The 16888-nt window shown below is 42.2% G+C and overlaps 1 protein-coding gene across 2 annotated transcripts in view; it reads right to left on the minus strand.

Moving 5' to 3' along the window:
- Wwtr1 (WW domain containing transcription regulator 1) overlaps positions 1 to 16888 on the minus strand; it is a 122094-nt gene that overhangs the window by 47883 nt on the left and 57323 nt on the right. For both annotated transcript variants that reach the window (XM_051176979.1, XM_051176980.1), the window contains exon 3: positions 3137 to 3276. In XM_051176979.1, coding sequence (XP_051032936.1) covers positions 3137 to 3276 — 140 coding nt within the window. The remainder of the gene's footprint in view (positions 1 to 3136; positions 3277 to 16888) is intronic.

Below are 16888 nucleotides of genomic sequence, written 5' to 3' on the forward strand. Positions count from 1 at the left end.
TACCATAAACAAATAAATGAAAGCCACTACCCTTGCTTAACTAGAAATCTGCAAAGTCGGGGGTTTTATTCAGCCACAGATAAATGTTTTAGAATATTTAGATTACAATTTTGCTAGTGTAAATGGGCTTTTACTGTCTGCACATGTACACAGACTGATTCACATGTGCCTTCATTATCCAATTTTTAGCATTCATGTTCTTTTTAATTATTCTACTTCTTGCTTTTACATTTTTTAAATTTTGTAGTTATTTATTCTGTATATAATGTGTACATGTCATGATACATATGTGGCGGGTCAGAAGACAAGGTACATGAGTTAGTTCTCTGTCCAGTATGTGGGTTCTGGGTTTGGGGGACAAGCACCATTAAATCAACATAGCTTGTACATTTTTTTTTTTTTTTTTAAACTAAGAAGAATTAATTAAAGAACACAGCCAAGCACAACTGGTTTCATATTGAATGTATCAGGAACATGCCGATAACCTAAATGTCTACCAGTAGGAGCTAGTTAAATAAACTGAACATGACATATTAATGTGCAAGACAACTCCATCCAAAAGAAAAAGAGTTATATACATATATGGATACATAAGATTTTCCTAATGATGCAGAACAATGGTCATAACATGCTAGTATTTGCAGACAGACACACAGACACACACACAGGACTGAAAACACTGCGTGGCACTGAGTAAATAGCAAGTGGAGGAAGTTGCCTTTGTGGGAGGGTGTCAAGACATGGTTTATCTGTCTAGTCTTGGCTGTCCTGGAACTCACTTTGTAGACTAGTCTGGCCTTGAATTCAAAGAGATCTACCTGCCTCTGCCTCCCAAGTGCTGGGATTAGAATTGTGCAACACCACCACCTGGCTGGAGGTAGTTTTTGAACACTTCTCTGACATGCATGTGCACATCTGTGTGTGTATGTCTGTGCACTTGTGCATCTTTGTGTGTGTTTCTGTGTTTGTATATGTCTGTACATGTGTGTCCGTGTGTCTCTCTGTTTATGTGTCTAATTCAAGTGCGTGTGCGTGCGTGTGTGTGTGTGTGCATGCGCGTGAGCGTGCCCACATGCACATGCACGTGAGCACGCCAACATGCACATGCACGTGCAAGCCTCTGTGTGAATGTATAAAGGGGTTCACACACAACCATGGCTGTTGCTACTCAGGTGATGCTGTGAATATATGTTTCTTTTATTGATTGATGAATAAACTCTTTTGGCCAATGGACAGGTAGGATGTAGCCATGCAAGAAGTATAAGTAGGGCTACCAGACTAACAGACTTCTGGAAAGACGAACACAGAGAATTAGTCAAAAGAGAGATGCCAGGTAGCTACCGGGAAGGTAAGACTTCCAGGCATTCTCCAGTAAGATAACACCATGTGGAAATGCATAGACGAATAGAAATGGGTTAATAATAATTAAATGAGTTAAGAAGCCTGAGACCTAGGCCAAACAGTTTATAATTAATACTAGCCTGTGTGTTTATTTGGGACTAAAGGAGGTGGAACCAGGCTAGAGAGAATCTTCTGTCTACACTCAGGCATTGACAACTTTTTCTTTGCAAAGGATTCTCTTGCTAATCTAGAACTGGCCAAGTAAGCTGAGCTGGGAGGCCAGTATCTGCATGGCTCATGTTCCCAGCACTGAGGTTGCAAGTGTAGGCCTCAGCATCCAGCTTTGTCACCTGGGTTCTAGGGATGCTGCTCAGGTTCTACTGAGAAATCCCAGAGCTCCTAGTGCTGGAATTTAAAACAACATGCTCATGACAGACATTTTTTCAATTGTAACGGATTTTAAAGTTAAGAATAGCCAAGGATATACCACAGTAGCAGAGCAAATGTTTAGCATGCACAAGCCCTGGGTTTGATACTCAGAAAGACAGCCAGACACACGAGCACACACACATTCCCAATGAAAGGTGAATGATGGAACTAGTCTGCTGTCCTCTAGTTTCTTTACACCCTGACACCTGCTTCTTGAACACTTTGTTGATTTGGGACTCTCGGGAAGCTTTGGTTTATAACTACTGGTAGAAGAATTAGAGCCATCTTCCTTTATGGCCAGCTGCTTTGGGGATGTAATGCATGTGTACAAGCTCTAGACCCGCAGGTATAGAGTTCCTGGGAGACCCGAGTCTACTTAAGTTCACACTCACTTCGGCAAAGCACAGGATGGGAAGGAGCCCAGGAACAATGCTTCCATTTTTATCCAGTTTATATTCCTGAAGATGCAGGAAGGGATTTATTTTACTCCCTAAATTAACTGTTTGGTGGGTAAAGCATCACCAGGATATATAATGAGAAGTGGAAAACATCATCAGAGAACAAGAGCACCTTTTATAAAAATCCTTAAGCCAGTCACTTAGTTTCCCCCTTCAGGAGGACTACAGACTGTTTATTCAGTTCTGCTCATCTTCGATGGTGTTTTTAAAGTCAGGGAGGAGAAAATACTCTCCCTTCTGAAAGCCACCCTGAAACATTGTAAGTGCAGAGCATGTGAAGAAGCCACCTGCAGGTCACATTGTAAGTGCTAGCTACAAAACCAGAACAACTGAGGTTGTTCTGCCTCCCTGTTGTCTACAAGCTATGGGACTCAGACAGTTTCCTGTCTATCCAGTGGGGAATCCTGCTGCTCTCTGGGATTGTGGATTTATAAGAAGTGTTTATCCCAGCACCTCCCCTGCTGGCAGGCCCCTATGTCTTCAAGTACCAAATTACAAGAAGGCAGTTTAAGTATATATGCCTTTCTTTCCTTGCTTAGTCTGAATGAAGACAAGAGTTCCAGACTTTTCAAAGAACCCAAGAAAATAAAGAGACTGCACATAGCACCAATGTCACAGATGATGTGGCAAAAATATCAAGAAAAGGAAGGGATGTAGCAGAGAGAAGAACTCCAATGCAGGAAGAGACACACAAGGCAAGCCCTCTCTCCTCTTGTTTCTCTCTCTTCCTCTCTGGCTCTCCCCCTCCCTTTTCTCCCAGTTCAGTCTGGACAATTCCAGATGCCTCTGGCTGAGCTCCTGCTCATACCTACGATAAAACCTTTTCCTCAACCATACCTAAGGATTGGTCATGTCCTCATTTTCATTCAGACTCTTCCTTCAAGGAGGAGTCAAGGGTTGGGGCTTACCAAGATTCGGCTGGGACACAGCCATGGACCTTTGTGGCACCGATGTGGAAGTGACGGTGGGGTGGAGGTTCACATGATTCAGGGGTTGTTGATTCATCGCCTTCCTGGGGTCTTGCCATGTGGTGATTTTTTCTATGTGGCTAAAGGAAGGAAGACAATTACTGTTTAATCATCAGTATTGTCATCAACATCACCATAACCACACATGAGGGACACTGGCTCTTCCCCTTGGGTCAGCTTACAAGTGGCTGACAAATTGGTTTCCGTTTTACCAAGGACTCTCTAGACCATTTGGCCCTACATTCTGGTTGAGGCGCAGCAAGGACTGCACATAGCCTAACTCAAGGACCTACACACATTAGCACCTCGGCTTCCTCACTCCCTTCACAGATGCCACTGGGGGTGGGGGTGTCAGCCCTCCAAAAGCTGGTCCCATACTCTGCCCCCAAACCACATCACAGATCATACTTACCCCTTTACAAAATTTGCCCCACTCGGCCAAGCTCAACCTTTAGTGAGTGACCTCTAGTGTGTGGGTGGGTGTATTGTAAAGATGTGTAAATTCATGCAGTACCCCTACTTTGCTTTATAAATGGTATCAGAGATCTTTCTATAACCATCAAAAACAATAAACTATGACATTCTAAACTGAATATTATCCCTTTGTTCTGGTCTTATAACCAGGTTTCCCTCTTCCTCTCAAACTCAGAAACTTTCTGAGATACAAAAGGAATGTGACTGTTCTTTCAGTTAAACACACCTGAATTCTGCAAAACAAAGGTGTTCTTATCTTTAGTGTTAAGAAACTACAATAGCTATCTCTCTGGACTTATGCTAGATCTAGAAATTTCCTTCCTGTGGAGTTGCATTTCCTTTTATTTTTCTTTCTTCCTTCCTCTTAGTTTTTTTTGTTTTGTTTTGTTTTGTTTTTCTTTCCTCCCAGTTAAATGCTTCTTCCAAGACTGGGATGTGTTAACATGGGGGACTCTTCCATTGCCTAGAATAAAGACATGTGTATTCTTCTAAGATCTTTGAATTGAGTATGATTTTTTAAAAATAAATAATTAATAAACTAAAGTGCTGGGCATGGGGAGGATTGGAGCTAGGGCTAAGTTTGATCCATGAATATCAAATGCAGCATATGTCATCTCAGTCTTCAAAAAAAATGCAGCAGTGAACTGTTTCAAGACTTGAATAAAATCCTTCACTCAGCCTTAGGGCATGAGGAAACTCAGAGAGCCCCAGCGTACAAGCCTTCAGAATAAGTAACTGACAGAAATGAACTAAATGTTAAAATGAAGCAGAGAAATTAGAACTAAAAAAGCAAAACACTATGATTATTCTTATAGGACCAATCCTATGGTTTTCGGGCTAAGAAGAATGTTTAGTGAGTGAAAGCATTGAGCACAAGCTCCAGAACCCAAGCAAGGCCTGGCATGGTACTGCATGTCTCTTATCACAGTCCTGGGAGGCAACACAGGAGGCAGAGATGGGAGAATGCCTGGAATCTGGCTAAATTGGCCCTCTCAGCAGCAAACAACAACGAGAGCCAGTCTACAGCAAAATAAAAGTCTAAAAAACACCTGAGGTGATCCTCTGACCACCACATGTTCTCATGCAACAAATCCTCTCCTGTCTATCTCTCTCACACACAGACACACACACACAGACACACACAGACACACACACACACACACACACACACACACACAAGGCAGGCTTATCCTAGATAAGTATTTTCTGCTTTGGTACCATAAAACTAAGATACCAGCATCATAAACACTGATACTATCTGAAAACCAGCATCAGAACCCAGTCTACCTCTGATAGGGAGATATATCAACATACTGGATTTGCAGATAGAGACTGGTCACTACTGCCATCAGCCATATAGGGGTAAAGTTGAAGGATTATCATAGCAACTGGGATGCTACATTCCCAGATGCTGAGCCCCACTCTCCCCACTTCTAAATAAGCAGGTGATGGCTTGTGAATGTGGTGTGACATAGTGTGCCCTGCGTACAGTGCTGGCATATGAAGTGGTGGCTAAGACCTGTATCCCTAAAGACTGTCAACAATGCTTTCCAGCTTCCATCCCTTTGGAAAGCCGTAGAGCCTTCTATGTGGACACTCTGCCTGATCCTGATAGGTCTGAGTCCAATGACTAAATAAAACAGGGCTTACCCTAAAGCATGAGGTCCTGCAACTTCTACCATGTCCTGGTAGCCACCACAGCACACCCTTCCAAGCCTACAACCAGCCATCATTCTTTAAAGAGTTTTGCTCCCAGATCTAATTGTGTCATTCACTGCCTTCCAAGACTCCAACAAAAGAGGAGCTTTACGTGGGTGAGAAACAGGAAAGCTGAGCTGGTATCCGGACGTCTGCTGTACAGGGGTTGTGAATTTGAGTGGTTTTCTTCTCAAATTCTCACACAATGAAAACTACTCATTTACAAAAGCTATGAGTGGAGACAACTTGTTTGTAAACCGCATCTTGTCCCAGTGTCAAAAGGTTGGACACCCCCCCCCCACCCAGCCTAAATGCAACAACTCAGGGGACACTGAATTGGTCACAGGTTCCAGATCTGACTTGACTAATTTCTCCCCTTGTTTAGGTGACTTAAAGCCTTCAGTATTGGTTCCCCTCACCCTCTTCCCAAACCCATAGGATGCCATTCACTTTCTCATCCCACTGTCTCATCTCAGCTCCCTCTATTAATACAACTGAGTCACTTCCTTTCTCCTGTTTCTCCGTGTGACCATGCTGTTTGCCAGGACTGGGAGTTATCTACATTAATAGTAGCACTCCCCTACTACTCCCACACCTCCTTCCTGGCTTTATTCCCCAGCCTAGTCTACTTTAAGAAAGGGTCTTCTATTTAAAAAGTATAATCTCTTGTGGAAATTAACATCAACACATCTATATACTCATATATTCAATTTTCCTATGTTTTAAATATTCTATAAATATGTGCCATTTTATTTTCAAATATAAAAAGGGAACCAAAAAGGGGGAGAAAACTAACCATGTTTGGTGATATAAGCAAATAATGGGGTTTGTAAATAGTGGGGAAGGAGGTTGATTGTTTTTTGTTTTGCTGTGTTTTTCCTATCTAAGCTTTTATGCTTTACAAGTTTTTAACAGTGACTATGGATTGTTTTCATAAGCAACCAAGGCTGAAATACTCATGAATGTACAAAAAAGGAAGAAAGGAAAATTGATGCACATGTACATTATGTATGTACATGACCTGGCACTAGTCACTGAAGATAAGCTGCAGGAGACATAAAGGCCATTCACCCTCAACATTAGTTGTTGTCACCCTTTAATGGCATTCCCCTCTAACCTCTTCCTTCACACCCTCTCTGTCTAGGGAACAGGCAGATTCCGTTCCCAATAGAATACACTCTTTTTGGCACATAAAGAATATAAAGATATAAAAAACAGAACAATTACAGATGCTACATTTTGAAAGAATTTAGAAATCTTCATGCATGGGTAAAGAACTTTGTCTTCAAATATAAACTTGGAGCCAGGTGTGGTGGTGCACACTTTAATTCCAAGATTCCAGGAAGAGTCAGGCTGATCTCTCTAAATTCAAGGCCAGCCAAGGCTACTTAGAGAGACCTTGTCTCAAAGCAAAAGAAACCAAAAAAAAAAAGTTAAGTTTCCCACTTATCTTCATGCAGTCCAAAGAAGGAGGTAAATGGAATCAGTTCCTTGACCCCATGCTGTTTACAAAGAATAACAGTTCCTATGAGGAAGGAAAACTTTTCTTGACAGCCACAAACTTTTCCATAGACTTAAAACAAAATCCCTACAAAGCTTTCCCATGAAAGGCACTGAGTAGCATGTGGTGGGAGAGGTGTTCCCAATAAATAAGGAGTGGCCTTTCTCCTTCCTCTGAAGCCCAGGCCCAACAGCAAGCATCAAACCCCAGGGAGGAGTTTGCTCCAGAACTGGCTGGTGGAATGGGCAGCAGCTCCAGTGACCTGGGGTTTGCCAACAGACAGGAAAGGCCAGCTCTCTCCTGCCTCTGAGAAGATTCTTGACTGGAAACGATGGCTCCTGGAAAGTTAATCTTTCCCTGTGGATTAATACTTTCTGCCATAAAGACAAACACCATTTTAATTGCTAGATAAACTCTGTGGGGTAAAGATTAACTGTAATAGAGAGAGGAAGCACTCGCCCTCTCAGATCACCACTCACCTTCAAGCCTAGCCCCACCTATCAGCCTGGGGACTGTCACTACTGCTGCTTTTCTCCCCTTAAGCATGGCTTTGCCCTTCAGTACTTTTCCTCCAAATGAGGCAAGGCCAAGGGTTCCGTCCTCAATCTTGATGGCTTACCTTCCCTTCTCCCCTTCTATCCTCTTCTGTTCCTCTTGGACTCATATCCCAAGACTCATATGGAATCCAAGTCACCCTTGGGACTAGGTCTCCAAAACCCCCTCATACAGGCCTCTCCAGAGCCACTGCTGCCACTGTAGTCTATTTCCAGACAAGGTACAAACCAAAAAGATCAGTCTTGAAATCACAACATACCTGGGAACCTGAACTTTAATATTAGCACAGACCCTGTGTCACCTAATTAGACAAGTCATTTCACCCACCCAAGACTTGGCATCCATAGCCAAAGAGAAATGCAAAACAAACCAGCAAAACCCCTACAACAAACATGCAAGTACAAGTAAAGCAGGTCTGTCCTAAGCATCCTAGACTATCAAAGTCACTTAACAGGTTTCATGATTCCATGACCAGGGTCCCCAAGTTCAATTAGCGAGCACAGGAAAGACCGGCAGCTCCTGCCTCAAGCTCAAGGCTGACAAAATCCACTCAACCAACCACAGACTATACATCTATGATGCACTGAGCAGGTATAAAAGTGAAGATCATTTTATAAATATAAACCTTGACTAGTAGCAGAACCATTATGCAGAGATAAAACCTTATCTGTAAAAAAGAGACTTTACTGGCTTCTTGCTGCCCAGCCAACGGTCTGGAGTTTTTGGAAGGACTGACCTGCCAGTCCTTGGCCTACTACACGTCACCTTATGGAAGGAAGTCACATGACAAAGACTTTTTGAGGTAGAGAAAGCCTGTGTAATACATTTTGTTTTGCTGAAAGCATATAAAAATAGAAAAATGGGAATGGTTACAAGTGCCCACCCTATTCCTGTGCCCTTCTTTCTTGATGAAAGAGTTTCACATTACGGATGGAAACAGAGCTGCCACCACCAGCAGACTTAAAAGGCTCTCACCCTGCCTCTTTACCTACACCCAACCTAGTAAAGGGCATCAATAGAATTGTACCAATGAGCTGGGAATTTAAAGGCAAACTGAGGATCAAATGTCAATTGTAATTGTTATTTTGATGAAGTTTCTCTTTAACCTCTTCACTGATCCCCTCTAATTTGGGGGAGTTGTCTTATTTCTCTTCCAATGAAATATAAGCTTTTTCTAGTGACCATGGAACAAACTTTATGGCACGCAAAAGGCATTAAAATAATCTTATAATCTCCATAACATTATAAGCCCAAGTTAGAATACAGATAAACTTGATTCACTGGACCAGTTCACCACCCTATTACTACTACACACATGTATGTATAAAGCAATTACCGCCATGCCTGAAGGTGCACGCCTGTAATCCCAGCTCTTGGGAGGTAGAAGCAGGCGGATCTCACTGAGTTCAAGGCAGGCCTGGTCTTTATAGTGAGTTCCTTAAACAACAAGGACTACATGGTGAGAGCCTGTCTCTAAACAAACAAAGGCAGTAACTTTAAACATTGCTAAGTAAAATAGCTTTTCGAGCTGTTTTCTGTGGACGGATACAATTAGATTCAGTCTCAGATAGAGTTTGCCAAGAAAATTTGACCCATTATAGCCTACAAGAGACTATGCCAATTTTAAAACTTGTAACAGAAAGCAAGTCCCAAAACTTAAAACCTGCACACAAAACTTAAAACCTCCCAACACAAACCTGCAATAGCTAGTTTACTTTTCAGAAACAAACCATTACCCATCTTCCAATCTATTTTGACATTCTAGAGAAGCATTCTGACTTAAAAAATTTCAAGACTTGGGAGACAGCATAGCATTCCATATCTTTTACTCAGTTCTGGCATTTCTTGATTACTATCTCTTGTTTTGTTATCTGGCCAATGGCATTTCAGTCTTCTAACTGACACCAAAGACTGTGTCTTAAAGCCATAAGAAAAAGGTGGCAGCTGTGATCATTTACTAATTCTCCCAGGCTCAAGCACAGACTTTTTCCTTGATGCCACCTAAAACTAGAATGTCACAGAAATAGATGGCAATGGGAGCCCAAAGCAGAAGCCACCACCATGGTTTATACTGCACTCACAGCTCAAGCCTAAAGCAGTAGAAAGCTGAGGTCAGAACAGTGAGATCAGAAGCCTTTGCCCTGCTCCTTGCATAGGCTACGCTAGTGGTGGGGAGCTTGCTTTTGAGATTAGCACACTGACAGTCAGAAATAAAGCTGCCTCACAGGATGAACAGATGCACAGCTTCTGCTTTACTTTATTTCTAAAAGTAATCAATCTCCCTCCTCCATTCATACTTCTTGCTTTCACTCTTATTGATCCTTTGTCCCAGAGCAGCTTTCATTAACTATAACCGGTTACAGTTCTTTTTCCAATCTGCCAAACCCTAAGTCACCATCCTTGCTAACCTAGAATGCATGACACATGAAGACAAAAGGCGAACTATAAATGGGCACAGCTGACATATCCTTATCCAAACAGTCAACATCTAAATCCCAAAGCTATAAAGTGACTTGTGCCATCCAATAAACTGCTCTGTTCACACAACAGAAATATGAATGCTCACCTTCTGAAGCCACAAAGAATTTGTGGTTCAAAGGTGCCAGCCCAATTTTCACTGCATCAGTTTACACACAGATATAGCTGCAGGATATGACACAGGAGTGCCAGCTTATACACAGATAGGGGATTTTTAAGATCTTCTAGTAAAAGATGGTACAAAACCAGAAGTTGGTGCATGCTCCCGGTCTCTACCATTTACTTTCTACTTAAAACTTACAGTTTTCTGGAATCCTAAATGGCAGGGATTATGTTTTAACTATTGTGACTCTAATCCTTGCCTTCCGTCCCGGCTTTGCCAAGAAGCTGCTGGTTTAAATTAGCAGTGTCAGTGTGAACAGGCCTTGCACTGGGGCCAGCTGTGGTGATCTGTCTACCTCAAATTTTTTTCTGCTGAGCTCCACTTACTTTCCTTCAATTCATTCCCTCTGAACCTACTCAGCTGAGGCAGAAATGAGTCAGAATCGAGACAGAGTGGCTCTCAGCACAGGAAAACAGTGACTGCCAACTGGGGACCATAATATCATAATATCTGTGGTTCCTAAAAGGGTTTATTTACCAGTGGTTTGTGCTCAGGACAGGAAAGAAAGACACACTATGAATGTACCATGTCTCACAAAACTGCTTTGGGAAATGGCTCATCAATCCAGCCCTACAGGGTGACTCATGGGCCTGCCTTTGGAGGATAAGGGGTTCAGCCATAGTGTAGAGACAGGCCATCACCTGCTTTAGCCCCCAGCATCACCCAGGCTAGGCAAATCTGACTTTGCATATCAAGTATCGCCAAATTCTTGCTTGACCTCATTTTTTCCTAACCCTTAAGAGGACAAGGAAAAGACTAGTGTTTTTGCCTGTTTGACTCAAGCCAAGAAGCCCATGGAAGAAGCATAAACCCCCAGCATCTTCCTTCTCTTCTCATGTTGGGATTAACAAAGCTACTAAAAGATGCACAAAGCACCGGTAGGCTCTAAGGCTGGGGCTCAACCAGAATGTAGAAGGTTGTTTCATTCCATATTCTTATTTCTAGCTGACAATTACAAAACACATACTGGGTATTTGTATTCTGCATTTTCTCACAGGCAAAAACATGGAATGAAAAAGAGAAGTGAAAAAAGGCTGAGGTTCATTATCTATAGGAAATGCAAAGTTTTCATCCTTTTATTTAGGCAATGAACATTCACAGCAGTATTATGTATTGTAGGGATTCAACTATAGAATCAGATTTAGGGTTAGAAGCAACAACACACACAGAGTTAAGCTCCGCCCCAGCCCCAAAGTTTTGAACATGTAGAATATAGAGAAAATTACCACTGGAAATTCTTTTGTATTTTTTTTTTTATTTAACTTATTATTTTAAAAAATTCTTTAAATGTGCAGTCTACTAAGCAGCTCCTCCATGGCAGCCAGCTCCTTCTAGGGTTAGGATACATGCTGTTTCTATGACCCAGCTTCAGAAGAAGCTGTTCTTCACCCACCATATACATGTGCTAAGATTTGCTAAACATGGAGTATTGAATTTGTGCCTACCACGTGTGGCCCCTCAAAAGATTAGTTAGCCAAGGGTGGAGATGTGGTAGGAGTGAGAATAAGGCGTCATAGGGGGGGGGCTAAGAGTTCTTGCTTTTAATTATAACGGTACAGAGCCTGACATTCTGTCTCAATAGCTTCTTGTTTGATACACCAACCACACTGCCTACATCTGACATCTGGAAAGCAGCTCAGTGTGTTTTAAAGCCACTAAACTACGTTAAGTGCTTAAATACTTTGAAAATTGTTTTTCCAGGCTCTCTGTGTCTGACACATGTTTCCCTGTGCTGTTTTTCCAGTTGTTCTTCGGTGGGGCATCCATTGTCCCAATGCCTGGCTGCTCTCAAGTCACTCCAAACATCCAATGTCTCCAAGTTGGGCTGTGTCTGTCTACCCTTCTTTCCCTTCTTATCAGGCCAAATGAAGTGAATTCCACTTGGCCAGAAAATGAGGGCAAAGCTATTTCCAGGCAGGATAATTAATGTTCTAGAGATTGACGTAGGAAAGACAACAGAAAGACTGGCAGCCCTTATCCTACCTGAGTTTCATTCAGCCAAAGGAACAGGCTCTGAAAAGACCAAGAGTTGGGTACTGAACTAATGACCCCACAGAAAGCCCCTGCCCCTTCTCTTCCTTCCTGCCCTCCAGGAAGCAGGCCACAGCAGAAACACACCTCTACTCCTCTGTACCCTTCCCCTCTGTACAAACTGCATCCTTTCTTGGACTATTTTACATGTAAAATGTGCTGTAAAAAGGGGCACAGGAACCAGGATCTGCCCTCTGGATTCACATCTGCACCAGCAATGATTTTTTTTTTTTTTAAACCCCAATTTCTTTTCCTCTAGTGGGGAAATCTGGTCCCTTTGTGTTAGCTTTGGTTTCTTTCCTCCTTTAATTCTAGGAAGATTCCACAGAGTCTGGCTGTCTGACCCACTTTCTGTTCATGTTTTCAAGGCACAAGACAACATGAACCAACAACAAAAAGGCTGGCAGGAACCCCAGAAACTGAAGAGAGACTCAAAAAAGTGCTTTTCACAGCCACGAACCCATTTTATAAGAAGCAGTGGGGTCAAAGACAAATGCCAATGTACCAAAATGTCAATGCTAGACTTCTGAGGCTGGGATCAGGCTACCAAGGGTCCTGAAAGCAACCAGAAGTATGCCATGAGATTTTTCTGTCCTTTAGTGGTGCCGGGGCTAAACCCAGAGCTTGTGCATGCCTGGCAAACATATGCTTCATGATTTCAATTCAGTCCACACTGTTTTGGTTTGGGGGCTTTTTTTTCCGGACAGATTTTTCTTTGTAGACCTGGTTGTCCTAGAAGTCGCTCTGTAGACCAGGATGGCCTTGAACTCCCAGAAATCCACCTACCTGCCTCTGCCTCCTGAGTGCTGGGGTTAAAGGTGTGTACCACCACCGCCCGGCTGCCCACAGTGATTTTTAACACATGCCTTGGCATCTCTGGCAGACAGCAGCAAAAAACAGACAGTGAACTATGCCTCTGTCACTGACTAATTAGGAAGCCACAGTCACTTCACATAACATTTCCACGCCTTGGTCTCCTCTGTAACAGGAAAAATAAAAGACCCAAGGCAGATACTGGAGTTCAGCCTGAAGACCAGGGAAGCAAAGTAGCAGGCCACTAGCTCTTAACACTACCTCAGGCTGAATGGGCTGATCCTGCTGCCTTTCCTCAGTGTGGCTGGAGGTTCCTGAGACTGAATGTCTTCCTATCCTCAATGTGGCTGGAGAATGAATGCTCTATACAGAAACCTTGCTCCAGTTTTATGCACCTCCCTAATGCTGGGATTAAAGGTGTGTGATCCCAGGTGTTGAGATCATCTTTGTGTGAGCTGTTTCTCTTTAGGACTGGATCAATCTTTGTAGATCTGGGTGGCCTTGGACTCACACAGATCTGTCTACCTCTTAATCCTGAGTCCTAGGATTAAAGGTGTGTACCATTTCCTCCTAGCTTCTGGCTGATAGTATTAAAGGTACGTGCCTGGCTTCTATGGTTTGTGGTTGACTTTGCTTTCCGAATCCTCAGGCAAGCTTTAATAAATCATAAATAATACATCACCACACTCCCCCAACAGGGCACAAGAGCATCTATTATGTGATACTGCTTTGAGTATTTCTCATCTAACAGAAATAATATACCATGCCAGGTAACACCTGCATCCTAAAACTATTATTTTTCATCTTTTCCCTTATTAAATCCACACTGTCTACTTAAAGAGATCTAAGTAATACAACACAAAAAGAATATGAAAGGGAGAGAGAAGAAAAGAAAAAAAAAATCTGCAAATACCCTAGATTAGCAAGAACCCAGGCCAGGTGGTGTTGGTGCCACCCCTTTAATCCCAGCATTCAGGAGGCAGAGGCAGGTGGATCTCTGTGAGTTCAAAGCCAGCCTGGTCTACACAGCAACTTCAAGGACAGCTAGAGCTGTTATATAGAGAAACCCTGTCTCCAAAAAAAGAAAGAAAGAAAGAAAGAAAGAAAGAAAGAAAGAAAGAAAGAAAGAAAGAAAGGAAGGAAGGAAGGAAGGAAGGAAGGAAGGAAGAAAGGGAAAAGAAAGGGAAAAGAAAAGAAAAAGAAAGGAAGAAAGGAAAAACAGAGAAGAAATACAGGCATTAATTTACTGCAAAACCTATAGATTTTGGTGGCTAATAACTGACCTTGACACAAAGGCATTCCTTTTAAATTAGCATACTCTATGTTAGATATCATTATGGCATTTCCAACAAAGTATATTTTAAGGAATTCTCTTTGCTCACTTCCCCAACCCCTGCTACCTTAGATATGAACACCCCCTATAGCCTTCCCCTCACCAGTCTTTTTTTTCTCTCATTTTCCATGCATCCCTTGCCAACACTTACATCTATTTACATATATACATTTATACACTGATGCCTATCATATAGGACCTGCATACAAAAGAAAACATGACTTCTACCATCCTGAGTTTGGGTCACATCACCACCTAATATAAATATTTTCCATGTACATACATCTGTTTTCCTGCAAACTCCATGGCCTCATTTTTCGTCACACATAAACACCTGCTGATGGACATCTGGACTGGTTCCCCTGGAACTGGAGCTAAAAGTGATTTCAGTAACCACCTGGGTGCTGGGAATGGCTCTTGACCACTGAGTCATCTAGCCCCTTGTCAGATGCTGAGCAGGGTACAGTGGTATCTCAGAGTAGCTCTGATTTGCATTTCTCTGCTGCCAGTAATGTTGCATATTCTTAAATATTTATTATCCATTTGTATTTCTTCTTTGCAGAACTGTCTTTTCATTTCATTAGTTCAAACTGGACGCAGTGATGCACACCTTTAATCCCAGCACTCAGGAGGTAGAGGAAGGGTCATCTCTGTGAGTTTGATCCTAGCTTGATCTACATAGTGAGTTCCAGTACCACACAGAGAGACCCTGTCTCAAAGGACATTCATTCATTTACCCATTAGTTGACTGGTGGTTTTGCATGTATGTTTTAATTTTGTGGTTCTTTGTAAAACAGATTGACAAAGAACCAGATAAATGGAAGAAAATAGGGGTGGGCATTAATTTACTACAAAATCTCTAGATTTTTTCCCCCTCCTAAATCATGGGCTGCTTGCTCTGCTGACAGTTTCTTTTGCAAAAGAAAAACTTTTTTACTTTCACAGGGCCCCATATGGTGCTAGATCCTGTGCTGCTAGAGCATACACTGTTTGGCAAAGGTTTTGCCTATGCACAGCTACCAGGCTGATCTACTTAGTGAACTTTATCACAGCAACAGGAACCAAACTAGAATAGTCAAGCCCATGAAAGGCTCACAAAAACCCTGATTGATAGTTGGTGAGAAGCACAAGGAAAAGCCTAGCATTTTCCATCAGCATCTGTAGAGAGAGGGACAGTCTTGGGGACTGAGCCCTTATCCTATAAGATGTGACTGTCTCTAATAAGATGGTGTTAGAAGTTGTTTGCTTGTTTTGTGATGCTAGGGATGAACTACAAGGCCTCTTAAAGAGGCTAAGAAAGTGACCAAACACTGAGCTACACGCCCTCATAACTGAGTTAAATTACAGGATACCTTGGTGGCATGCTGGAGAGTTTGGCATCAGAAGAGTTGTGCAAATGAAAAGTGTGCGGACACTGCAGTTTTATTTCTATGTTAAATGTATGTTTATGCAATGGGTACATAAATTATGGTATAGTCCAGGCAAAGAAAATCTGAATACCTATTATAAATGACATAGATCTATATTTTTTTAAATTCAAGGATGTCTGTGATATATTGCTGAAAAACATAATCCCATTTTGGATAATAGGATACATATGAATGAGGAGGAAGCAAGCTTCAGATTTCTTTGAATTTTCTTCATTAAAGCATTATTTTTCTAACTTGGAAAAAAACACTACTCATCAGAATTCACTTCCTTCTTCAAAAATAATGCTGTTTTCCATATTTGAACTTATATTTACTAACTACAATGAGACAAAAAGAATTTCACAGCTATGGAGCTAGAGAGAAGGTTCAGCAGTTTAAAGTACATACTGTTCTTGCAGAGATGATTTAAATTTGTTTCCCAACACCCATATCAGATGGCTCAATCAATCCTCCAGTAACTCCAGATCTGAGTCCCCACCCTCGTACCCCACCCCCAATCCCCAGCCCCATGCAGTCATCTACATTCATGTGCATTTACACAAAATTAAAAATAAAGCAATTCTTGGATCTGGAGAGATGGCGCAGTGATTAAGAGCACTGACTGCTCTTCTAGAGGACCTAGGTTGGATCCTCAATATCCCCATGATGGCTCACAACCATCTGTAACTCCAGTTCCAGGGGATCCAGAAGGCACTACACATAGTGCACAGACATCAATGAGGGAAAAACAGTCATATATAAAAATCAAAATCATTCCATAGCTACAGAGTAGCATCAGCAGTCTAGCTAGTTGTTTAACTACCAGCTGGAAATGTAACACTGTAACACTTCCTGCTCAGCCTCAAGGTACGTGGAATCTTTCACAAAAGGGAGAAAGAAGCCCAGCACAAAGGATAAAGAGAGTTGGAAAAGTTCTATAGGCAAAAAAATATCTTGCAGCTGCCTTTGGCAACTGCTTAAGTGAGACGGGAAATCTGAAGGAGATGTCAGCAGACGCAGGGGCAGCCCTCTCCTTGAGTAGACCAGGCAGGGACTACATTCTATGCACTGTCTATACCCCACAGGACACTCTGGCACCTGTGTCCAGCACCTGTCGGCCTTGACCCTGCCAGCTGTAAGACGTCTATTACTGTCATCTGCCCAGTCCAAGAAGGAGCAGCACATACTGTGATGAGGAAAAGTAGAATTAAACATACCTTTTTTTTTTTTTTAATAT

This window comes from Phodopus roborovskii, unplaced genomic scaffold (assembly GCF_943737965.1).
Source record: "Phodopus roborovskii unplaced genomic scaffold, PHOROB, whole genome shotgun sequence".
NCBI classification, from domain to species: Eukaryota; Metazoa; Chordata; class Mammalia; order Rodentia; family Cricetidae; genus Phodopus; species Phodopus roborovskii.